The sequence below is a fragment of the Meleagris gallopavo genome, chromosome 2 (assembly GCF_905368555.1).
Source record: "Meleagris gallopavo chromosome 2, MGAL_WU_HG_1.1, whole genome shotgun sequence".
Classification (NCBI taxonomy): domain Eukaryota; kingdom Metazoa; phylum Chordata; class Aves; order Galliformes; family Phasianidae; genus Meleagris; species Meleagris gallopavo.
Genome location: NC_139405.1, coordinates 4,556,054 through 4,581,882, shown reverse-complemented (window position 1 = coordinate 4,581,882; position 25,829 = coordinate 4,556,054). Strand labels below are relative to the sequence as shown.

General features: G+C 41.2%; 2 protein-coding genes across 30 annotated transcripts in view; both read right to left on the bottom strand.

Moving 5' to 3' along the window:
- The window catches only part of MACROD2 (mono-ADP ribosylhydrolase 2), an 837,243-nt gene extending 836,599 nt beyond the window's left edge, over positions 1 to 644 (bottom strand). For 2 of the 10 annotated variants that reach the window (XM_085218728.1, XM_085218731.1), the window contains exon 1: positions 218 to 644. In XM_085218728.1, the coding sequence (XP_085074854.1) occupies positions 218 to 263 (46 nt within the window). In that variant the 5' untranslated portion in view covers positions 264 to 644. The remainder of the gene's footprint in view (positions 1 to 217) is intronic. The other 8 variants (XM_085218732.1, XM_085218727.1, XM_085218724.1 and 5 more) reach the window with 5 other exon arrangements.
- Positions 645 to 1,990: 1,346 nt separating this feature from the next.
- Positions 1,991 to 25,829, bottom strand: part of LOC146544848 (uncharacterized) — a 46,513-nt gene continuing 22,674 nt past the window's right edge. For 2 of the 20 annotated variants that reach the window (XR_014881806.1, XR_014881807.1), the window contains exons 9-14: positions 25,383 to 25,497; positions 22,659 to 22,779; positions 19,208 to 19,424; positions 16,685 to 16,776; positions 10,006 to 16,166; positions 1,991 to 9,003 (exon numbers count right to left, since the gene is read on the bottom strand). Coding sequence is in view for 6 of the 20 variants with exons in the window: in XM_085218733.1 (XP_085074859.1) it covers positions 16,692 to 16,776; positions 22,659 to 22,779; positions 25,383 to 25,497 (321 nt within the window). In the remaining 14 variants the exon portion in view is untranslated. The other 18 variants (XR_014881818.1, XR_014881820.1, XR_014881808.1 and 15 more) reach the window with 17 other exon arrangements.

Here is a 25,829-nt window from a genome sequence, read left to right as displayed (position 1 = left end):
CCCGGCCGCGAGGCGCCCGCAGTGCCCGGCGTCAGCCCGCGCCGCGCGGCCCCAGCGGTGGAGGGCAGGAGCGGCGGGAACGGGCTCCCACGGCCCCCCACGGCTGCAGCCCGCCCGCGGTAGGCGGACACGGCGCCGGAGAGCGCGCAGGCCGCGGCGGGAACCCGTCCCGGGATGGGGCGGCCCCGCGAGAGGAGGGCGGCGGCGGCGGCAGTACCTTTCTCCTCCCGCCAGAGCTTTTTCCGCTTGTTGCCGGGGTACATGGTGCTGTGGCTGGCGGCGGCTTTCGGCTGCAGGTTCCCCAGGCTCACGGGGGTGTAGGGGACGCTGAGCCTCAGCGACAGCCGCCGCGCGCGCGCGCTGCTCCCCGGCTCCGCGCCCGCCCGCCGCCCGGCTCCGCGCGGCGCCCGTCAGCTGGGTCACGCCTCGCTCTAACCCGACACCCCCGCAGCGCCCGCCCCCCTCCCCGCCGCCCGTTGGCTCCGGCAGCCGCCGCTCAGCAGCCCCCTCCTCCGCCCGCCGCCGCCGGCCCGGGCACGGCGCGGCCGGGAGGGGCCCGGAGACGGCGGCGGAGCGGGAAGAGGCGCCGGGACCGGGATGGGGACGGGGAGGTCCCGAGCGCGGCGAGTGCTTGGGTGGGACGGCGGCGGCCCCGGAGAGGGCGCTGGGGCACGGCACGGCACGGCACGGCCGGCCCCGGGGCGGAGCGGCGCCCGCTCTGCTTCCGGGTTGCCGAGCGGCACCGAGCGCTCCGCTCCTCCGGCGGGCGGGCCGCGTTGCTACGCGACGGCGTCGCGGTCGCGATCGAGGGGGGGCGGCGAGACCGCGGCCTGCGGGACGCGGCGCGGCACGGCACGGCACGGTACGGTACGGCCGGGGCTTTGGGGAGAGCCGGCGGGCTGGCGGGGCGGGGCGGAGCTGTGCGCCTCTGAGCCTCGCCTTGGGCACGCTCAGCCCCCGGCACCTGCCCGCCTTGTCCCGGGATTAAGTCTGGTTGGGCGGCGTGGAAGAGATGTTCTTGGTCCGGAGCACGCTCCTTGTGTTCGGCCTGTGACTCTGGCTCTGTCCTCCAGAGCCGCACTGAAAAAAACCGTGGCATTTCTGGGCAGATTTTTTCCTTGTCCCTATCCCAGCACTTTTTTTTTTTTTTTTTTTTAGTGTAAACATAAATGCATGAAACTTTCAATAAGCACAGTAGCAAAAAACAGCACGGTAAAAATAATAATAATCAAGTGATCAGACGGCAATAAATGATGCTGTGGAAGAGTATGAAAGCGTGGTGAGGTACTGGAGGACACTGTGTTATACACGACGCACAAAACTGCCTCAGCTTAGAGGTGAAAGGGGCAGCACCGCCCACAGCACCACGGAGAGCCCGGGGATGTGTTCTCGGGAATCGCTGCCCAATGGATTTGTGCAGGTAGCAGGTCTCAGTGTTCCCACTTAAAGCAAAACATCAGCAGTGAGTTGGTTATCCTGTAAAAGTTCTGCATGCTGGCAGAGGAAAAGTGTGCTCCTTTTCTCAGTGTTGCGGGGCACTGTGTATCAGGCTGTGTCAGGAGGGAGCTCATTGGTCTTCTGGTGAAATAAAGCTGCCCCTGACAGAGGGAGAGACTCTGTGACAATGCTGTGAAACAAACACAACAGCGAAAAGTGCCTCCTCTTCCTGTGCACAGGAATACCCGCCTTTGTACCAAGTTCTAGTTTCTGAGGAGCAAACACAGCATCTGTGCTGTTGTTCTTCAGTCATAGTGCAATTCCTGACAGCTAAATCCATAGTCTCACCACACCCGCTGGTGGAACAGAATACTCAGAGCTGTCCTTCTCACCAGCTCAAATTGGAATAAAACTCCTCTTTACAAAGCACGTTTTAATATTCAGATTAGGTCGGCTCTCAAGGGTACATTGCTATCCTCTGTGTTTACAGATGTCTTTGTTTTGGTCAGCTGATATTCTCTGGTAGCCCACACACAGTTTTCTCATCTTGGTGAAATGAGAAACCAGCTGATGAAGAGGCATCAAAGGGATCATAGCTGAAGTCACGTGTGCTTCTATGATGCAGAGCAGATACTTGAACCCATATCCTGCATCATTGCCATATTACCAAGCTACTGAATATTCTAGAGTCCTCTGGGATCTGTTCCACATTTTATAAATCAATGTTTATTGGACCAGAAGGGAAGACAGAGAAAACTCTTTTCCCATCCAGGACATTTGCATGCATTCTTCATTTTCATTTGTAAAAGCAGCTAAAAGAGCCATCATTTTGGGAAATACAGAAAGTATGTGCCTTTAAAAGGAAAAAAAGAAAAAAAAGAAAAAAGCCTCGTGCACCAGCATCAAAATGGAAGATCAGATAAAAGGCAGGAGTAAAACTCTCTTCAACTTAAAATAGAAATGTTTAAATTTTCCAATTTGTGTAAGAAAATACTTATTTTTATTTAGTTAAATGTATATGAGTTTTTACCTCAGTAGCTCTTGGTGCAATTGGGCCCACCGAAGCAAGAAGAAATTATGTCACCGCCTTTGGTGTGAGCATGATCAGCATTCACTTCTTATACTTGTTGATTCCAGAGGCCTTAAACCTTCCAACAATCACAAATCCTCCAGGTCGAGTAAAATCTTCGGTTAATTACCAGCTATCTCAGTCTGTGTTTTCCCTGCTGTTCCTGAAGGGAAGCAAAACGTTCAGCCTTGTAGATATGAAACATGAATAGTCCTTCCACTGCTGCCCACCAGCTTGCAATCCCCACAGCCAGAGCTAGAAAAATATATGGGAAATGGTCCATTAGAAATGCTGTTTGGGGAATATACCTAATTTCTTTATGAAGATATTTTTCTCTGGTTGAGCACATGTAACATTTGCCATGGGTGAATTTTAAAAAGACAAAGGCACAAATACATCAGGCTTTCTGTCTGACAAGTTTGTAGCTCTCAGTCAGCAGAGGGAAGAAAATATCCACATGACAAGAATAATAATCCCGCTCCCTGGATGCTGGCAGCAGTCTAGCACACTGCAATGAAATCTAAGGAAGGTAGGGAACAAAACACAGGTTACGTCTTTTTCTTTCCCTAACACTGTAGCTGGCACAGAGGCATAGTATCAGATATATATAAATGCAGTTTATTTTCTTTCTCATAGCATTGTTGATCAGAGTTTTAGCCTGAAGTGTCAAGTTTGACCATTGTTTCTAAGCAAGGAAACATCTAGCAGGTAGCATCCTAAAAGTGGAATGATGCTTAGACAAGGTGCTAATTATATAGCACACAATACAGTAATTAACTTCTGGCTCTGGGCAGACACTTAACTGTCCATGTCAGTGGATAAGATTGTGCAAGCACAACACTAGATTTGCAGCAAAGATGTAGAGTGAGAATGAACAGAAATCACAAAATCATAGAATGGTTTGGGTTGGAAGGGACCTTAAAACCCTCCCAGCCCAACCCCTGCCATGGGCTGGCTGCCCCCCACCAACTCAGGCTGCCCAGGGCCCATCCAACCTGGCCTTGGGCACCTCCAGGGATGGGGCACCCATTGCCAGGGCTTCACTGCCCTCTGAGTACAGAATTACCTCCTAAATAACCTAAATTTCTCCTCTTTTAATTTAAAGCCATTCCTCCTTGCCCTATCATTATCAGACCATGTAAAGATTCAGTCCCCATCCTCGAAGGCAGCAATGAGGTCTCCCCAGAGCCTTCTCCAGGCTGAACAAGCCCACCTCCCTAAGCCTTTTTTTCAAAGGAGAGGTGCTGCAGCCCTCTCAGCATCTTCATGGCCCTCCTCTGGGCCGCTCCAACACCTCCACATCCTTCTTGTGCTGGGGACCCAGGCCTGGATGCAGTACTGCAGGTGAGGCCTTCAAGGGCAGAAATTACAGGAGATGCTAAAGGAGAATGAAGGAAGTCCGCACAAAATCCAACATCATGATGACCAGGAACATGAGAGCACAATCACTGGAATGGGAAGCATGGGAGTCAAAGAGGATTCTCTGAGAGAAGTGATCAGCAGTATTGAATGTGCTGGGAAAATTTAGCCAAAAAGCAGCATTTCAGTAGTTGGATGAAACCCAGTGAGGCTAAAAAAATAGATTATTTTCTGGAGAAAATTAGTGAGCTGTATACTCTGTCAGCTTAAACAATACTCAGAAGGCTTCGGTATGTTTCACTGAAACACTGAGTGCAAAAATGCAAAATTTTGTGTGTTTCATCCATCCCTGGCCTAGGGAACACACCGGTGGCATTCTATGGAAGATGACAGGAAAACAGGGAAATGCCCACAAAGTAGTGTTTAAAAGATGCATGGCCTGGGCAGAAGACAGATTTCTACTGTGACTGTAAAATGAATGCTTGCTTGACATATGGATAAAGCAGTGACTGGTTAGAGAGTTCCTGTGAGATACATAATAGGAAATGTAAATTAATAAGAGAATGAATAATACACTATATCAGTGAATAAATGTACCAAAGAAGAGCTGGAACTTCAGTGCAAGCTGCTGGAACACTCACCACCTGTACACAGCATTAAAGCCACCATCAGGCATCCTGACCAAAATAAGCAGTCCGGAGCTGCTGCCCTGTAAAACAGTTTAAATTCTGCCTGTGAACTACACATGACTTGTGAACTCAGTATGCTGATTTCAAAGATTGTGTAATGTGGGTGATGTGGATTAGATTCTGAACCTCATTATACTATTTCAATTAGTTGATAACATTATTTAGAATGTGAGATTAAATTATTTCCTCCAGTTCTAACCATTTTAAAAAATGAAAGACAACTTTATGCATTTGGAAATGTGTGATTTGAGTAGCCAGTAAACAAAAGTAATTTACTATGCCAATAACATAATAGAGTAATATAAACATATAAAATGAGTTTATGAATATTTCATATTTAATTTAAAAAAATGTATCTCACTAGTTATTATTTTCACTTCTCAGAGCTTGCTTGTGTAGTAAGCCCTGTTAGCTGAGTCTTGTTGATTTTTATTAAATCCTGTGCCAACACAAGTTCCACAGCAGGAAATTCTAATGCAGACGTATACAGCCCATGTACATTAACCATGAAGTCTTTCCTCCTGTTCATTCACATCACATAGTAAAACCCTTCTGAGTTCCACAATATGAACAAAATGTTGCCTTTTTATAAGCACGTTCACTTTCAGATATCCTACCACACATTCAAAACATAAAATGCACATCACTCATCTTTTATTTGAGAGTTGTACCCCACCTTTTGAGCTTTTGAGCTACTAGCTGGATCAAGTTTCTGTTAATAAAATTACACCTCGTGACAGGTAGAGAGGGAGTGAACTGATGACAAGCATTTGATAAAGTGCTGCCTGTAATTTCCCTGCTTCGTTGCCTTGAGCAAATGAGTTAACAAGGAGGCAAGAAACTGCAGGCTCTCTTTGTCCTGCAGGGTGATTGGAGAGAAAGATGAAAGGCGAAATATTCATGTTTCTCACAGCTTTCTGATTTTAATACAGAGGAAAACTCTGCAGCAGCAGAGGTGACTTGCTGTTGCTGTTGTTACTGCTGAAACACACCACCCACCCCTCACTGTGCTCACATCCACTCTTTGGACTCCATCAACATCAGCAAGTGTCACATGGAGGACTTCAGTGTCACACCTTTGCTCCATATGCACTTCCATGTCAGACTGCCCCTCTGCTGCTATCTGTAACATGGCCACCAACATTGGCCTCTGATGTCGTGGGCCAACGTCATAAAATAGGAGGCATTACTTTCAGAGCAGCCCTCATATTAATGTTTACAAAAATCATATCCTATGATAAAAATTAGTGTATGCAAAGACAACAGAGAAGGAGCTTTTTGGAGTTTCTGATATGATCTTTGTGGTGGAGATACTTGCATGAGCATTTCCTGCTCTCTACTCATGACTGCCAGAAACAGAACTACTTGGTCTTAACTACTTGGTCTGAATAATTCTGTATCAGAATGAAATAAGATGTATTTCAGAAAATATGCAATGAAAACTTTTAGGCAGGAAATCACTTTTCAGTACGCCCCTTGAAAATGTGGAATTCCTTATCAGCCTACAATGCACTCAGTAAAAAATGGAAATTGAAAACATAAATAGATTGCAACAATCAAAGTGACCTCAATACAGAAAAAGAAAAAGCAGAGCTTAACCCTGAGCTCCAAGGAAAAGTACATGAAAGTAATGCGGTTATCTTCACTACTGACGTAACGTGTGACCATCGCGACCTTGGCCACTGCTGGAGGTGCACCACCATCTTACAGTCGAGACGCTGCATCATCCATTGGCTTTGGAAGGACAGAAAATAAATAATGCAATCAGATCTAGCAGAAGAAAGCATGGTATTCATCTGCAGTACTAGTTGTTAAAGAATGGGTAAAGAAGAGGTAAAAGGATGCATTTTGTTGTGTTGAATCTTCCATTGATATTGCACACATCTACATCTATGCTCAATCTGCTCTGACTGCAAGGGGAAATAAATGGGTGACTCACGACAACAGGCTATGCCAAATCTCCAGTATCCAGCTGAGCAACTGGGACTAGTAGGGCTGCAAATTAATTGGTTTCTAAAAACAATAAAAGATGGAAGTACTTTCAAAAGACATCTAACATGATTGCTGTGTAGAATTAGGCTGAAATGATATTATTAAAGAAAGCTTTCAAGTGTCAAAAAATAAAAGAAGGCCATACATTCTCCACTGAGGAATTCTGGATCTCACCAGAGGGGACATCCACTTACATTATTCTTCCATTTTATCTGGTTTTTCTTTTACAGCATCTTTGCAGACAGACAGGAAAAACAAAACAAAACAAAACTTAGAGATACGGTTGTGAGTTGAAAGAATGAGCACAGAGAGTAGATAGAAGATATAAGAATTGGAAAGGCAGGTCAAAATTTTAAAATTATATAGAGAGCAAAGCTAATATGAAATGACCTGAAACAGGAAATAACGAAATTATTTTTTAAACTGCTTGCTTTTCCAATTCTGTTCTTTCTTTGTTCTCTCCCAAACAATGCCATCTATTCAATGGAATCCTCACTGTTGTTTTCTTTTACTCTGTTATTTTAAATTCATCCATTCTGCACAGCTTTCGTAGATTGGAGACAAACTTCTTGCCAAGGCACTCTTCAGTTACAGAAGTGCAGGCGCTAATTAATATTAGTGAGATAGGCTTGGCACACACATGGAGTTACAACTTGTACAAAGCCAAGGAATCAGAGCCTCCCTATGGCAGGAGGGCCCACGAGGGTTCTCTGATCCAAGTTCCTGCCCAAAACAGGATCGCACTGAGCTCACACTGGGGTGCTCGTGGCTTTTTCTCGTTGGGTACTTCGACAATTTACTCTCAGCTAAGTCGTTCTAAATTACTCATTTCCCATGAGAAAAAAAAATATATGTATACATAACAGCTTTACCTTTGGTCAACTGGATATCACAACAGTTTGTGTCTGCTGTTTCCATTTAATTGCTACATCACTTGCAAAAATGAGTTTGCAATTTGGGAGTACAAGTTCTGTGGGATTACCCAGCCTGAATGCTGCTAATTAGAAAGTCCTCTTCATCAATTGTATTTTGTGCTTTTGTGGTACTACATATCATCTTACTACGTCAAGTAGTATATGATATAGAAAGTGGAATATTTAGATCACAAATCCCAGAATTCTCCAGGGACGGGGCATCAATCACATCTCTGGGCAACCTGTTCCAGTGCCTAGCTGTACGTCGATGCAAAGGTCTTCACACTGTGTATCCTGTTCCACAGATCACCTACACAATCTTGACCAAGGTCCTACTATCCTCTATCATAAATCCACAGCACTCGTATACAAGAAGTATTGAAGCTGGTATATGGCTGAGACTCCCAGTCATCCACCAGTTGGAAAGGCAGACTTTCCACTAACTTATGTGTAACAGTCTTGGGCGTTGATGACTGGCTGGAGAAACGCGACTTAATTTATGGTTATTCAGGGAGGTGTTTACAGCTATGCACTGAATTCTGCCTTTTGTTATAGGCTGGAAAATGAATTTAATCTTTTTCTCCTACAGTGGTGCCTTCCTGGAAGTCATTTTAAGAAGAAGTCTGTACTGTGCTCATTTGAATTTAATCTCTTGTACTTTAATAAGTATCCTACAGGGTTATTAAGGTGTTAGAATTATCTCTAAAGAAAAAGAATTATGTTATTAGTTAGCAAATTAAGAAAATTCATCTTCCAAATACACTCTGTTGTTTGAATAGAAACAAAACAGTTTTAGAACAAAATGTACCCTTACTGGTAGCTTGTTTATTTTTAGCAAACATTTTTTTGAAAACCACAGAGAAACAATGCTTCAAAACAAGGTAATGCATCTCACAGTGCAATTTATCAGGACAGAGGTTTAGTCCCTCCATCACAATCACAAACTGTGTCACATCATTGTTATCAACGTGGATATGATCTGTCTGCTGATAAATCTGTAAAGTTATCTTAAATACTTGCTGCTCATGTTTACTAACAGTTGGACTGCATCCACTCAGTTCTTGGATGGCAGCGCTCCATGCACTCACTGCGTGGAGGGACCTTTGGAGATGGGCAGTAAGGGCCTGCCTGGATAGGACCTCAGGAGGCTGAAGGCAGGCTGTGGTGGTATCAGAACCTACCCAAAGCAATGCTGTGGAGGCCAGCAGGACCTCAACGTGGTTTAATTGTCCCCTGAGTTGATGTTAATGAGATCAGCCAAGTTGGGTGGGAATGAACAGGCCTCACTCACATTGGTGTAGTGGAGCACAAATAAGGGTCAGGCAGTGAATGAATCACGGGTTTCCCAAAGATGGGCATCCTTTGGCAAGCAGTGAGGTTTGTATTTGCCTGTAGGAAGGCTTGAAGAGCTTGCCAGAGGGTAACTTTTCCAAGTTGGAAAAAAGGCCATAGAAAGCAGTTGTGCCACAAACATCGCTCATCTTCTGTCCGTCCGCCTGGTAGCCATGCACCCACACATAGGTAACCAGTGAACGCAGAGCATCTGAAATGAGTAGAACAAGGGGGAAGCTCATGTTTGAGTCCCAAGTCTTAAAAGCAGCTTCTTATAGTGTTCACTCACACAGTGGTTGATAACTGCACTTTTGAACAAAATTTCTAAAATTATGAGATAACAGTAGCATCATTATTTCAGTAAAATGTATCGCCATTATTGGGAAAAATTTGAACAGCAATAAGCAGCTGTTATTTAAAATAGCATATGTCAGTGTCTCATATCTTGCTGCTGATGAGGCAAGAAGCTGAAATGTACTTCCAAGAGTAATAAATCTGCCCAGGGTCCTAAACTAGTAACCAACTGGAAATGGAAATGCACCAAATGCAGCTGGAGTTGTGCCAGAATGCAGGACCGCAAGTGGTCATTCGTTTCAGACCTGTTCATTTTTAGTATCCAAATCAATACCCCAAAGATGTGATTTGTGAAGAAAATACTAAATGTGTTCAGTTTCAAGTGTTAAGCTATAGCTGTGGTGCATGTAAAGAGTGCTCATCAAATATCTGCTTCCATATGTAATTATTCTAGCAGTGAGTTTTAGAAATATTACCTCATCTTACACTTAAATCCGGTTGCATTTTAATGTTATTTTAAATAGGAAGCCATGTCTAAGAAGGTTCTTATCTATGAATGGTATTACTGTAGACTGTTATCCATAAGCTTTTCATTGCTAACATTCTGCTAGAGATTTGTGTGGATTTTAGAGAGAACATGTTTTGCTTTACATGTGGGGAAATAAACAAGATATTATGATCAGTTTAACGTCAATCTGAAATCAAGTGTGTATTAAACAACTTAGTTCTTTGGAAGTCATTTAAGCGGCATTTAAAAACAGTTTTTTTCTGGATAATAAATAGCGTAGTAAACAGGAATACCATGCTAATCCATTTCCTGTATTTAGCTTCAATCTTAAAATTAAATAACAACGTTACAATGAAAAAATTGTTTAATCATGACAGATTTAAAAACACGAAAGAAACACCCAGAGCATACCTTCTCAAGTTTTAATAACCGAATGTTTCTTCTGACAAGGAAAGCCAGCTACTTAGACACCAAAAGAAGAGGAAAACTAGTAGTCCATGCCTTTGACTCAACTCTTAGCAAAACTTTGGTCTCTTCACGTTGCTCTAGTTGAACAAAATGGGGTAGAAATAGCCTCAGGGAAAAATCAGGAGTAATGAGGTTAGTTTAAGTGGAGCTGACAGAACGACTCTATATCACTCCCCCAACACTAAGCCATATATCTAGATGCAGCAGGTAAAGTTCACATTAAACAACCACAAGATCAGCTATAAGTTACTGTAGATGTATTGTGTTTTCTTCTGTTTGTTTTTTTATTATTATTATTAAACACACGTCCTAAGACAGCATCAGAAGGTATGAAAAAAAAATTTTAGATTAATGGTGGGCTAAGAAATGCATGATCTTAGCAGAGTTTTGTCGTAAGTCTTCACAATGCTACCCACTCTTTAATAACATCACCTACCTAAGCATAAAATTTATATGTGAAATACAGAATAACAACATATTTCTGCTTGCCTTGGCCAACTGATAGTGATATACTTGCTAGATATACAATGGGATGAAGATAATTAATTGTGACATTGCCAAAAAGACACAATGCTTTTTCTGATAAACTCTTTACATCTTTCCAAAGGGTCACAATCAGTATCTCAGCTCTAAACTGGTTTGCTGCCTAGAGCAAACTTGATTTTTGTAGAGTTACACAAGATATGGAATAGGTGATCTAGAATGGTTACATGTTTAAAGTGTGAACAGTTTCCAGGGAAAATAGAAAAGCTGCTGCACTTGAACTTGGTGCAAATAATAGCTTAACTGAATGCAAATGGTGTATGCTCTTAAGCAGGACTGCCAAGCTGAAAACAACAAATCATAATAATGTAACACCAAGATAAGATAATTTAATAGAAATAATTTCAAAAACTAGATTTCAAGGCCAGCAGAAGACAAATCATGGACAGAAACAGAAACCCAGAAAACAGCAAACTTAGCAGTAGTTATCGTGTGAAAGATCAGTTTAAATCCACACTAAAAAAAAAAGTTCTGATTTAGAAACACCAGTAAATCTTATTCTCAGGGCTTTTTTATACTAATTCTCCACTGTTTCTCCAATATAAGCACAATAATGCCAATATCAAAGTATTTTTGTTGGTACAACTGACTTGACTTGATTACAGAATCACTAATATTGGAAAAGACTCCAAGATCACCCAGTCCAATCCCAGTCCAGCCCACCGTGCCCACTGCCCACGTCCCTCAGTGCCACATCCCCACGGCTCCGGGACACCTCCAGGTGACCCCACCGCTCCCTGGGCAGCTGTGGCAGTGCAGAATCACTTCTGGAGAAGGAATCGTTCCTAACAGCCAACCCGAACCTCCCCTGGCACAACGTGAGGCCATCCCCTCTCGTCCTACGGCCGTTCCCTGGGAGCAGAGGCCGACCCCGCCTCACACAGCCTCTTTTCAGGGAGTTGTAGTGAGACTTTCAGAATTCTTTTCTTTCCTTTGAACCAATAACAGCAGCTCTTGCCAAAGCATTTGTTTATGGATGTAAGTGCCAGCAAACTTTTACATACGTATCATCCAGACTCAAACAAGATCTGTCTCTACCTTTCTTTCTATGTTCAATTGCCCATCACCTTCTACATGCAGTTTCAAATGATGCTGTTCAAATGAAATACTGCAGCGATTCAGCAGCGATATTTTCACGATAGTAAAGTTTACGTTAAAGCATCCAGTTTCTTTTTCTTATACAGTAGCAAAATATAAGCGAACTGCATAAAACTGTCAAAGCTGGTCTGATGCAAGAGTCCAGTTATGTTTTCCCAGTATATTCCTGCATCTGAGCAGGAGTGGAGAGAAGTCTTTATTCCCAAGGGGCAACCGCTGCACGTAAAGAGCCAGCTGCCTTTTATGATGGTTGAATACCACCTACAGTTATAAGTGCCGTTTCAAAAGGGATGTCAGATTCCAATTGTAAAAGTAATATCTTGAAAAGGAAAACTAAGATGGGATAAGGATCTACCTGAATTCAAGATGAGCTCCAGATTCAGATGAAGTGATAATGAGAAATGAAATTAGATTTTTTCAAAAAAATTACAAGACTTCCCCCCTATATAAAAGGTGTTTATAAAGAGACCACTTGCAAAAGGAAAAGGAAGTCAAGAATAGCTCCAAATGGGAAGCAATAATGAGGGGCATTAACAAGATTTATATCAGTAGCCAGATACAGTATTGTTTTTAAATAAGGAAAAACAGTAAACCTTTCAGAAATCACAAACATTTCAGTACTAGGCTGAAACATGAGGAAGACAGCATTAGAGGAAAAGAATGTTTGAGTTGATTGGCTTAAGAACTGCCTCTGCAGGCTGAAAACGAGGCAAGGTTTAATCCTATCGGTCAAATTCCAGCAACAATAAACCAAGGCATGTACCTACCTTCACGAGATCCACAGATATCCGCAGGCTGTCAGCAGAGGCTATGCTGACTTACAGTGAATGAAGCCTGACATGACCTTTCAGATGTGGGGAAGTTCGGTCAGACCAATACAAAATGCAATCTGACAGACATTTAGAAAGAATGTTTAAGTGATTGTGATGCCCGTGGCGCTTGCAGTAAATGAAATAAAGGTTTGAGAGAATTTCTGTGGGCTTTCGTGTGCTTTGATCAAGAATGTAAGACTGTTAAGGATACGTAATGAAGGATGTCACCAAAACATTAGCATAAAATGGAACTACCATCCTCAAGAAAACAGCTTTTAGGCCACAGCTATCACTCTTGCAAGGACTGATATAACTTGATGGAAATGGACTAGACTTCAGTTATTATATCCACACAAAAAACTCCCTGCCTAATTTTAATTCACAGCCACATGGTGACTCGAGTAATACCTGTCCAGCATTAGGTCAGGACTCTAGACAGTTCTGAGAAGTAGATGTAGTTTGAAGGAGAAGAAAACAGCTGATAACAACTGTAATCTTCACCATTAATATGCTATTTTGACACAGTGTTTGGTAAAATTAATAATTGCCAAATGTATCCTGGTCCAAAACAAACTTTTGCTCGGAAGCGAGGAGATTTTACGTCACGTGTTTAATCGAGCAGTCAACAGCAAAATCCTCTAGATCTGCAAACATTAACCACAGTCTGCTGGGCTGGAAGCCTGGCTTGCTGCAAGCAAACGGGGTCATGAACCTTCACGGTGGCTCAGCTTCCTCAGGACACAGATGGACTGCTACACTTGGGCTCTGAACTCTGTTAGAGAGCATTTCAAGACTTTACCAAGCAAAAAACACCAGCACGCTAAATGCATTTGAGTTAAGTTTGGCAGATGTTAAATTTGGAAAAGTTCTATCAGACCTATTTAAAAGTTCTATCAGACCAGCTCTTTGGTCTGCAAATGATAGAAACGTGTTAGCTTGGACAAAACATTTGTGTGGTTTAAATATAAGCAAGTGTGCTACTCTGGAAAAGAGCAGGATCTTGGAGTGGGAACAGTTTCAGGCGAAGGAAAAAAAAAACACAGATGCAAATTACTGACAGAAACAAATGGAAGACCTAAGTGTTTACTATTCAACTGATCCTTCTTTTGCTTTTTGATTTCTGAGCAATCTGACAAATATTAAATAGCATGAAATGAGATTCCATAGGTGACAGCGGAGCTTTTATTCCTGTTATAAAGAAATTCCTGGTGCTAATAAAGCAGAATCTTTAAATACTTATTGGTGCATCTTCTATCAAACAATGAGAATGGGCCACTATTCTCATTTATTATAACTCAATAAATAAATGCAGTTTCTTGATGATCATACCATTTGCTGCTGCTGACTATAACCTCCTTTCATCTATGAAACCCAGCATCCTTAAGTTCATACAACACATGAACACATTCATCTCAAAAGTAGATGTGTTTAATTCTCAGCTGCTTTATGGAATTTCCATCTTAACAAATATTGCTAATCTGGCTTGGTAGCTCATACAGCACCATAACGTTACTCTGTGTTCTATATAGTAAGAGTAAAAGCAGAAGAACAAGTGACATCTCGTTTAGATTATTATTGCTAATGGGAATGTTGTACAGTATATAAAAATACATAGAAGTATATGCATGCATCAAAAATAAAATAAATGGCACAGTTACTTTTCCTCTTCACACACTGCATGAAAGTCAAATATTGAGAATGTTGAGATAAAACTCCTTGGCTTTTCTACATGTAAAACATCCTGGCTGTGTGGGACAGTGGAATTGCAAAGATACTTTGAAAGAGATGTCTATGTTAATGATTGGACTTTAATTCTTTTCAAAGTTTCACTTTCTCCTACTTTTACATGTTACAACATGTTCTCTCCAGGTGTCCCTTTCTGGTTAATTCAGTATTAATAAATAGATTACTGACAACAAAACGAGGACCATTTATCATCACCATGGTAAATGTAGTAAAAGGTCATTTCTGTCTCATTTCACACGTATGCGATAAAAATTTAATCGTGCATGTACCAAAAAGCTACAGGTTGCCAGTAAAACACATGCATAGATGAGAACACCTCTTTGCCTTCAGATCAAGGGCAGAGAACCACATTCCCCACTCTCATCTTCCTCACCACCACTGTCAAAGATGGCAATGAATCAGTCAGTAAATCCAAGTGTTACTCAGCTGCTGGGTGCTCACAAATTTGTCCAACAAACACAATCTGCTTTCTCAGTTTATCATGTTAAGCCCATACAGGGTTAATTTTGAATTCATACTTAGAGGTACTTCCATATGGTAAAATGTTTGAGCAGTTGCTTAAATTTTTAATTGAGTGGGGTTTTCTTGGATGCAGGCCCGATTCATCGTAGTTAATTTGCACTTGGAAGTAGATTATGTATTTTAAAGGAAAGTTTTCAAAAGCAACTTTACAATTATAGATGGTTTCGTGATAAAAGTGAGTGACTCAATGGGGGAAAGGTATGCAGACAGCACATCAAAACACAGCCACGCGCAGAAGGAAAACATGAAAAGTTCTTGAGCGCGGGTCACCATTCAATGTATCCTAACTGAAAGACACAGACTTGAGATTTATACTGTGGTCAGTAGTAATCTACAGCACTGTAGTACGCGTTAGAGGGATTTATGAAGCAAAGGAATTTTCTAAAGTAGTGCTTTTAGAGCAGTGAACCATCTATGCCAAATCTTTTTTGCTGACTACTCAGGAATCAATTAAATATTTATTATGATCATCACAATTTACATTTATTACCAGCTAGTTCTAATAAAACGCTACATTGTCACAGAAGCCCCAGCTGAGTGATGATGATATTTTGTCTCCTTCAAAAGGATTACGCATTCATTTAAAGGCAAATTATTAAACAGCGAAAGCCAATTTGAACAATAGATGTGATATCTGTCATTACGTGCTTAAGTGCTTTGTCAGCTATACCAGTTTGCTTCATTGAAAAAGAATCCACAAAATATATTTCTTACATTTTGGTTAACTGAGGTAAAAAGCAATAGTTGTGCCATGTTGGGAGTTGCAATTTTACTTTTTTAAAACTCCTAGTTCTTCAAGTCAAAAGTAATATCTGTAAAACTCAGACTTGAAACCTGTACTAGAGCCAGACTAATTTGTATTAGTTAAATCTATATTAAATTACCTGCTACATTTAAACAGAGGCCCATCTGGAGTTGAATCTGTGGAGGGATGTGAATTACAAGACAATGAGCTTCAACAGTTCCATCAAAAGCAAAAAGAGATCTGGGGAAAATATGGGGCTGTTGCTGAAAAGAACAGGGGACCTGGTGACACGAGACACAGAAAACTCCAAGCTACTCAATGCCTCCTTCACCTCAATCTTGCCTGGTACAACTGGCCTTCAGGAATCCCAGCTATAGCTGATAGAGGGCAGTAAATAAACGTGTGCCACTCTTCTCAGTGGTATCCAGTGGTAGGACAAGAGGCACATTAAAATACAGGAGAAACTGGCCAAACAAGAGGGAACACTTGTTTATGCAAGGATGGTTGAGCACTGGAATAGGTCACATAAAGAGGTCGTGGACGCACCATCAGGGAGCTTCAAAACCCAATGGGATGTGGTCCTGGGCTCCCTGCTCTGTGTGACCGTGCCAAACTCCAGAGATCCAACCCAGCCTGACCTGTGCAATGATAAAATTAGCCAAAGAAAGCCAACTATCTCAGTTACAAAGACAAAAGATGGAAACATCTCTTACTGAAATTAATGGCTGAATTTTTACAAGTAGTGCATTATCAATGCAGTTCTTCTGCTTATTTCAAGCAAATACAAACTTACTTCTACTTTACTGTTATATTCTGGAATTGTAGATTATCTCCAAATTCAGCAAAGACTGCTATTTTGTGTTGACAAGATTTGATGATCCTTTGTCATTTTCTGAACGGTAACTACAGATGGCAGGTAGAATGACATTACTTACATAGCGATTGGCAGTCTTTTTAAAATACATTGAAAAGTCTGTTTCTATTAATTATTTATTGCCAAAATTGATTCAAAAACATATTAGGAAAGAAGAAAATGACATAGATTAAGTTTACAGGAGCACAAGGACAGACTGGGCAAGTTCACAGAAAATACTCAGGTCAAGATGTCACTGAGCTTCCCAGCAGCAAGAGGCTAAAAAGTATCCTATATACTTACCCTGGTTTTAGTATTTGAGAAACAATCTTATTCGGTCTTTATACCTCTTAAGGAGAAGCAGAAGCCTGCTTACTGAGACTGCAATCTTCTTCCTAGGGAAGATGGGAGGAAAGAAAGTGGTAGGAAACAGTTATAAGAGATAAGAAACAGAAAAGGTGAGAGGAAAAGTAAAAAAGGCAGAAATTAAAAAACAAAACGACAGGGAATTGGAAGAGATCCTAGACTTCTCCTGTCAGCATTAATTGCTGTCTTCAAGTACACATTAGCAGTGAAGTGGTCCAGGACCAGACAATCTGAAACCCAAACCGTATAACCCTTGTCAAATGTCAAACACAGTAACGACAGTTCTGCAGTTTGTGATAGTAAGAGGTGTTAGATAGGACATAAGGAGTGATCTTTTTATTATTATTATTATTTTGTTACGAGGGTGCTGAGATACTGGAACAAGTTGCTCGAAGAGGTTGTGAATGTCTCATCATCAGAAATGTTCAAAGTAGGTTTGGACAGGACTTTGAACAGCCTGAGTGTCCATGCTCATAGCAAGGGCTTTGGATGATCTTTAAGAGTCTCTTCCAGCCCAAACCATTCCATGAATCTACGATACTACTGCAATAAGATGTCCCATGCAATTATATTAACATGATTACAAAGGTTGTAAATAATATGTAGGACTCCAACGTATTACTAGAACAAATTAAGGAGCTCTGTGAAAATTGTAAGCACTGCTCATATCATGTAAGATGTAAGATACTGAAACAAAGCTTTTAAAATCAACGACATTCAAATAGATGTAAAATAGTTTTTTTTTCCTTCACGTGAAGATTACAGTTTAGCTACAAACAATAAGCAGAGCATTACCTGAATAAAATATTGCTTTCAGCTTAGATTTTGTAAGTACTAATCTCTGATATAAGCACCTGCTTAATGTAGTTGTAGGTTTTAACATAATGAATAAAGAAAAAAAAACAAGATATTCATAACTTTTATTCTTGAAAAAAAAAACACAAAAATAGCTAAAAATCCTACTTAGAATTCAAAGGTGAAGGAAAATAGACCAAGAAGGAATAATAAATAAGGCAGAAGTTGACAGCACAGATGCCTACTAAACAGTTGAAGAACTACCTTGAAGTGGCATGATCTTGCTCATCTTCCTTGTGGAAAAAAACAACAGATATCCAGCATGCTCAATAAGAAAACAAGGCATTTGCACTGAAAGACTTGAGTAGCTAAGGCATCTTCCTACAAAGAGCTGCTGTCTGATGCACTCTACAGAGAGAGCAGCCATGGCTACAGATCCTTATGAGAGAGAAAACACTCCTCTTAATTTCTTGCAGTACTGTTGCCTAAGCCATATTTTTTAATGTAATAAAAACACTGAATGTCTTCATTTTAGTCAGTAACAAACATTTGAAACCAACAGTTTCACGGCATGTAGTTTTCATTTCCACGTGCTTATCCATTTATTTCCCAGACCAAGCAAAGCACAAAGATGCAAAGTGGTTGTGTAAGACACACACACAGGTGCGCACACACACACACACACACACACACTGTGCCTCTTCTTCCTCCTCACCAATAAGAAATTCCATGGGACTTGTAGAAACAAGGCCTCCAAAACCACGTGCTTTCTACTCAGAAATCAGGATTTGGAACAGTGCATTTCCAACCAGAAGTATTACTAGTAATCATTTTGGGTAGAATGGGGGATTTATTTTTTTTATTTTTTAAAGCCCCAAGTGTAATTTCATTTATATCAAAGATCTCACCTACACGGGCCCATTTTTCTTATCCTATGCCATCTTTCCTTTGCACTGGCACAAGGGTTCATCAGAGTGGAGGAACTGATCTGTTGCCAACAACCTGACAGTCTTAGTACTGACTTTTTTTCTGGTGGTTTCCTTTAGGTTTCTGCAGCTTTCAGTGTAAATTCAATTCTGGTTTAAATAAATGCAAAGGGCTTTAGGTATCCTCTTTGGCTGTATGTAAACCCAAACTAGACATTTTGGAGTTACTGAATACTTCCTTTGCTTCAGTCTTTACTGCTAGGATTGGAAACGCAGACCCTGGAGGTAAGAGAGAGGAGGAAAGGAGGATGGCCCCTGGGTCAAGGAGGATCTGGTGAGAAATCCACTAGGCAACTCAAGGGGACCTGATGGGATGCACCTACATGTGCTGAGAGAGCTGGTGAAAGTGACTGCCAAATTGCTATCATCTATGTTAAGGGCACAGAGAATGAAAGAGATGCCTGAAGACTGGAGGATAACCAATTCACTCCAGTCTTCAAAAAGGGCAAAAAGGAGTATCCAGGTAACTGCAGGCCAGTCAGTCTCACCTCCATCCCTGGAAAGGTGAGGGAACAACTTGTTCTAGATGCCATCTCCAAGCAATTGAAAGAGAAGAGGGTTATCAGGAGTAGTCAGTGTGAGTTCACCGAGGGGAAAATCATGCTTGATCAACCCAGTAGCCTTCTAAGATGATGTGGCTGTCTGGATAAATGCAGGGAGATCAGTGGGTGTTACATACCTTGACTTCAGCAAGGCTTTTGACATCATCTCCCATAACATCCTCATAGGTAGGCTTTGGAAGTGTGGACTGAGAACTGGCAGAGCTCAGAGGGTTGTGATCAGCAGCTCAGAGGGTTGTGATCAGCAGCTCAGAGCCTGGTTGGAGGCCTGTAACTAGAGGTGTTCCCCGGGGGTCGGTGCTGGATCTGATCTTCTTGAACATCTTCATCAACAATCTGGATGGAGGGATAGAGTTCACCCTCAGCAAGTTTGCTGATGATACAAAGCCAGGTGACTGACACACCAGATGGCTGTGCTGCCTGCCATTCAACAAGACCTGGACAGGCTGGAGAGCTGGGTGGAGAAGAACCTGACGAGGTTCTACAAAGGCAAGTGTAGCATCCTACCTCCTACCTGGGAATGAATAATACATGCACCAGTACAGGTTAAGGGACAACCTGCTGGAGAGGAGCTCTGAGGAGCAGTACCTGGGTGTTCTGGTGGCCAACAGGTTGGCCACGAGCCAGCAGTGTGTCCTGGTGGTCAAGAATGCAATGGTAACCTGGGGTGCATTACAAAGAGCGTGGCCAGCAAGGCAAGGGAGGTGATCCTCCCCCTCTGCTCTGCCCTGGTGAGACCACTTATGGAATATCGTGTTCAGTTCTGAATTGGGGAGCCCAAGAAAGACAGAGAACTTCTATGAGAGTCCATTAGAGGGCCACAAAGATGGCGAGGGGCCTGGAGCATCTCCTGCGCGAGGACAGGCTGAGAGACCTGGGGCTGTTCAGACTGGAGAAGACTATGAAGGAGATCTTACCAATGCTAAATATTTAAAGGGTGAGAGTTAAGTAGATAGGGCCGGGTTCCTCTCAGTGGTGCCCAACAACAGGACAAGGGGCAACGGGCACAGACTGGAACACAGAAATTTCCATACTAACATGAGGAAGAACTTCCCTGTCAGAGTGATGGAGCACTGGAACAGAATGCCCAGAGAGGTGGTGGTCTCCTTCTCTGGAGATATTCAAGATTTGTCTGGACACATTCCTGTGTAACTTGCTGTAAGGAACATGTTTTATCCAGGGGCTGGGCTGGGGGACCTACAGAAGTCCCTTCCAACCCCTCGCAATTCTGTGATTCTCCGTGATTTTCTCTCAAAGTAAGCTTCCAGTTCCTCTTTTTTTATTCCTTTAATGTCATTATCCCTGATGCTAACATTAATACTGAGAAGTAATAGCAACATTAAATTGAAAATATTGCTCTGAGAGCATGGGAAGAAAAACAGAACCTGAAACATCACTGTAGGAAAAATAATAACAATAATAATGTTTTCTAGTTAGCTTGCATTCAGAGGAAATAGCAATCACTGTCAGACAGGATGCTCTACACCCTCTTTGACTTTAGGGGCCTTGGGAAATGTTAATATTAAATAATTAAATTTGAATCCCATAGTTCTGAATGAGAGTGTACCAAAGCCAGCAAAACAACAGTTTTGGGAAATCTGAAGGCAATGGAAATAGTTGCTCCTGAGTTGCTCTTCAGTTGTGATGTCCTTTTGCATACGTCACTGCAGCTGTGCTGCTGTCTGACAACCTGGTGAAAAAGGATTTCATAAAAGCAAAACTAGAAGTACTATTCAAAATTTTCTTCTTAAGTGCATAAAGCTTTAATTAGCACTGCTTGGCTGGAAAGCTTATAAATATTTGAACAGTAGTAAGAAGTAGTTTACTTTTACATATAGCTTAGCATAAATTGGGGTCACGTCATTATCAAAATAGCAGCATCTTCTCCAAGATCATTTTCAGAGGATCATGTTTCCTGATCAGTGCTGGGAATAACTCATTTTTGTGAGAGCCACTGAATCTTCATAATGTACTTTTAACCTTTTAAAACATTACTTATATCCAGAGCTCCATTTATGTCAGAACTGACTGTTCCACGTGACTTTTTGATGTGCATGGCAGAGTTATGTTTTAATCTGTGGTTCCAAAGATAATTGGCAGAGTTCCACTAAATATTAAATATGATTCCCCACGAAGGTTTTAAACCTGAATGTTGAGTAAGAGTAAAACTTGAGAGTTTTGACTGTTTCATTTCAGACATTTGTACGCTACAGCTATGTCTATAAACATTACCAGGGTCAAAATGTTTTCCTGCGGAGGAAAAGAAATATCTATAATTAAACAAAAACTTATCCCAATGAACTCGCTCTAATTTGCTCAAGTTTCTTACATACCAGACATCATTTAGAAGAATTTTGGGCTGAGTAAAACTCCTCTGTGACTGCAAACGCACTAGCTACACAGGTGATAGGGATTCTTTTACAAACACTGTGCTATTCCCAGCTGCTCTCTTCTCTCAAGTCATACAAGGTTCATTTCCCATTACAACTCTTTGTCATGTAGCATACCTTTAACTCGAGAGCCTGCCAATGTTACCGTTGTGAACTCCTCTCCACTGGGGATCACATTATGAAATCAGATGCTCCATTTTCTATTCGTTTCATTCATAATGACTAGTGGATGGGATCCAGCCTTCTACGCCTGTTAGTAGCTTCCTGGACGTTTCTCACTGACTGTTTTATTCAGACTAATATTTAGTCCAACATCAGCAAAAGTATTTTCATTATACTACATCTGATTTCAATTGCAGGAGGACCTCCCGATGGCAGAGATGTACTTCCATGAGCATCCTTTTTTGGTGCAAGACAGAATAAATATAATCCCAACTTAACAGAATTCCCTGTCACTCATGAGGGTATTTGATTTGACCTTACTGTGTTCCTGTTATGCCTCAGTACTGCTCTTAATCATGTTGATGCATTTTGGCTGCACTGTGAAGAACACATATTATTGTTTACTTGAAATCCCACAGCAACCACACATTGTGCAGACAGGGTTATCTGTTCAAGCTAAGAACCAAACACAACCTCAGATTTGTTACACATCTGTAAAGCATACACATGAAGTTTCACATGGAGATGCTACATCGTACATAGGACCACTTGCAACTTTGACTGATGTGAAACATCTGTTTTTTTAAATATTCTTCACACACAAAAAAAAAGTTTATGAAAACCCAGAACGTTCCAGTAAGATTTCACTGAGATTTTATGTCATCTGTCTAAAGAAACTACTATAAAAATATGTTCTCTATAGACATCAGAGTAATTGCATATCACAGATACCTTCCCCTGCTGCCTTCTGCAACGTCCTCACATACCAGCATTGCAGGGAAAGTCAAGTACAGTAATTATAAACCTACTCCAGATGCTCAGTTAGATAAGAATTTCTCTGAGGATCGTTGTTGAAATTAAAAAGAAGCAGCTAGGAACTGTGAGCAACTGGACACATTAGAAACCCTTCAAAATGGTAGGAAAACATCCTACTCCAAGGAGTCATTCACATCTCTCGCATGAAATTGATTGAATTTAGAATAAGAGTGGTACTGGAGCACAAAGAGAAGCCACGTACCTGCTTTGGCTGCTTTTGGCAGCCAGTTTTTTGTTTCTGACTCCAGTAGCTCCATAGGTCGTAGCCAAGCTTTCTGTGCATTCTCCATTATTTTCCTCATTCGTTTGAAGGGTGCATTCTCCTATTGGAAAACCACAAAGGATTGGTATGCATGACTTGCTGCAACTTTCTGCCACCCTCCTGGGTCTTCCTCTGTGCTGTGGAGTCTTGTAGGGGGCAGGTGTTCTCATGTGGACTTAACAACGTATTTTTCATCGTTACACCTGGGTGAAGAGCCCTGGGAGCAGCATGCTGAGTGTTCAGTACAACGACCTTTTAACATTTACTTGGCTGTAATTTCTGGTGCTGTCACATGCACATTTCTACTCATACTGCATCCATACCAGTGTTAACACTTCAGTTACAAATGTCTAAACCATGAAGTATTATTGATTTAATGCCAGTATATTGGAAGCACACGGCTTACTATCTAGGCCTCCGTTCCAAAACCATCACTTCCTAGGTGATGCCATCTGGAAAGCAATGTATGATGCAGAGCCCAAACCTGCAGACAGAACCCCTCCTTGGAGAAGATAAGAGGTATACCATCAGCTGAACTCTTAAATTTGGCTCCCAATTTTTAAGCACGACTCTTAATCCCATTGGAATTTCACTTAGGAAGGATCAATTCTGAATTTTTTCCCTGTTTGTTCAATTTCTGTCACTGTCACCATGGTGATAAGCTCTGCGGGAATTAACAGAACCATTTAAAATACGTTCAATAGTCACCCGATGTTAATTTTAATGTGTGCTATGCTTCAGGTATTCAGAATACTGTTAATACTGAGGTCCAATGTACTACTGTAAATACTATTAAACTACATTGATCCATCTACTAATAGCACCAGAAGACATTTACTACCCTTTAGCGTATAGTATTTCACTTTTTTTGGTCAAGTTCCAAAGTTTAGCATTGCATATGGGCAAGCCCCATAGCTTCCTATTTATTTATTTAAGAGGAGAATTAAATCATAGAACTAAGGCATTATCCACGGTTATTAGCAATGCACTTCAGCTGAAAAGGCTTTAAGGATTTATTCAGCAGTATCAGCGGTCGTTCTACACACTGCCTCTCCATTTTATGTTCTTTGCATTATTGTGCACTGGCTTTATTTTTCCATCATACTATTTTGCTATTTGCATTCACTTCAGTAGGGGACTATATGCGGTGAATTTTAAACATAGAATTATCCAAGGAATGTATACATACCTTGCTATATTTGGCATGAAAAATAAGGAGCAGAGTTTGCAAACAAGAAAATAAATAAGCTAGATATATCATAAACCATACGGGGGGAAAAGCATTATTTAATCACAGGCACTAAGACATCATTATCTTGGAGTTAATGTTGCCAAGCAACATAACCAGTACAGAAAGCTACATAGCAAAACAGTTACTGTTAATGAATCATAGGTATGGAAATGTCCAAAGTAACATAGATTACATTGATAACATTATTATATTTCATACACAATCTTATTTGTACGAGCCAGATAAGTCATTATAAAAGTACAACATCTCATTGCCCTTTCTTCATTAATTTTTAACTTTGTTGAGCATTTATCACTGTCCAGTAACATGGTATAGAACATAGAGTCCTAAAGACAATGCATGGGAATGGATAGCAGAATAAATATCAAGTGAGGGTAGAATTTTCAAAATACATTTTCTCTTAATTCTCATACTGTGGAAAATGTCTTACTTGAAAACCTTGTGTGCTGCTCCTTACCTCATAAAGATGCTTTGGTTGTGGAATTTAAAGACCCACTTGGATTCTTGTTCTCTAAGACTAAGTCCTACATTTTATTGCAGGTTCATCAGATAATTTGTCCTAAAAGCATAAAAATCCCACTAGGAACTATTAGCAGAAAGACAAAATTACACTAAGTCTCCTTAAAGCACTTGGCTGACAAGTTCAATTTCGTAGAACATCCCAGTACTTAGAGATTCTGTTCCAGGTATTTACTAAATAAGAATCCTGATGTGAAGAGAGTCTAAACACACCAAAATGATGATTGCCACACAGTGCCAGAAAATAACTGTCCATGTCAAGCAAAGTAGATAAACTGCACAATGGAATTAATGCATTACTGTCTGATTCTGCCTTGTTGGAAGTATTTTTCAGTTTGGGCATTGCTAAGAGCCCCCACTGCTAGCAACACCTTCATGAGAAGTCAGAGATTCATCTGCTGCTGCTGCACTAAAGCAAGGCTGTCTTTACCCAGTCTTTATACTTCTAGTTTAAAATGAGGTCAGCAGGATCCAGTTTCAAGCCCAAATTAAAAGAAGATTTTCTTGAAAACACAAGAAGTTGCTGTACATGTACAATCACATGCACCTGTAAGCCCTACTTTTTAAAGAAGCTAAACTCCAGCATCTGCATATTACGTGTTTGCAGCTTCGTAAGTTTGAGATTGAAATACAACTTAATCTAAATAAAAAACACAGCAGTTATTTCACTACTCCTTCTCACAGGATTCATAGTATCTACAGTAATTAGTTTCTAATAATAACCAATTATTTGATTTTCTCTCCCTTCTCTCCATCTTCTACACTTGATGGACTGTGGTTGGACATGACCCTTTGTTGTACCACCTCCTCCACCTCCTGCTTTTTACCTACAGGTTGTACTCAAGGTTAATCTTGACCTCTGGGGTCTTCCAATTGGAACTGAAAGAAGTTACCATTACTTAAAAGATACAAATTGCGTAACTCTGAAGATCTTTGTTGCTTCATACTCATCCCGAGGGCTTTTATTCCTGAGCATTTTTCCTCAGCTGGTTCATTGGCCATAAAGCACTGCAGCGAGACAGGAAAAAAAAAAAAAAAAAAAAAAACTTGAAATGTCCAGTGAAAGATTTCTGCTGACTTCAGTAAACATTAGATCAAGCAAATAACCATCCATCAAACAATGTTGATTAATGAGTTCCAGTGAGAATAGATTTCATTAGTGAAGCTAACAGAAAGAAAATACCCATTCTCGTTTCTCTTTCATAGGATGGAACACAGAGTTACAGCACCTGGGTAGTGACCTTTTCAGTTGCTTACCAGCATATAGCCTCAACGAAAAGAACTATTATACCAACATCTGACATAGGAACCACAGCAGAGGTCAAATAATTAACAGTCCA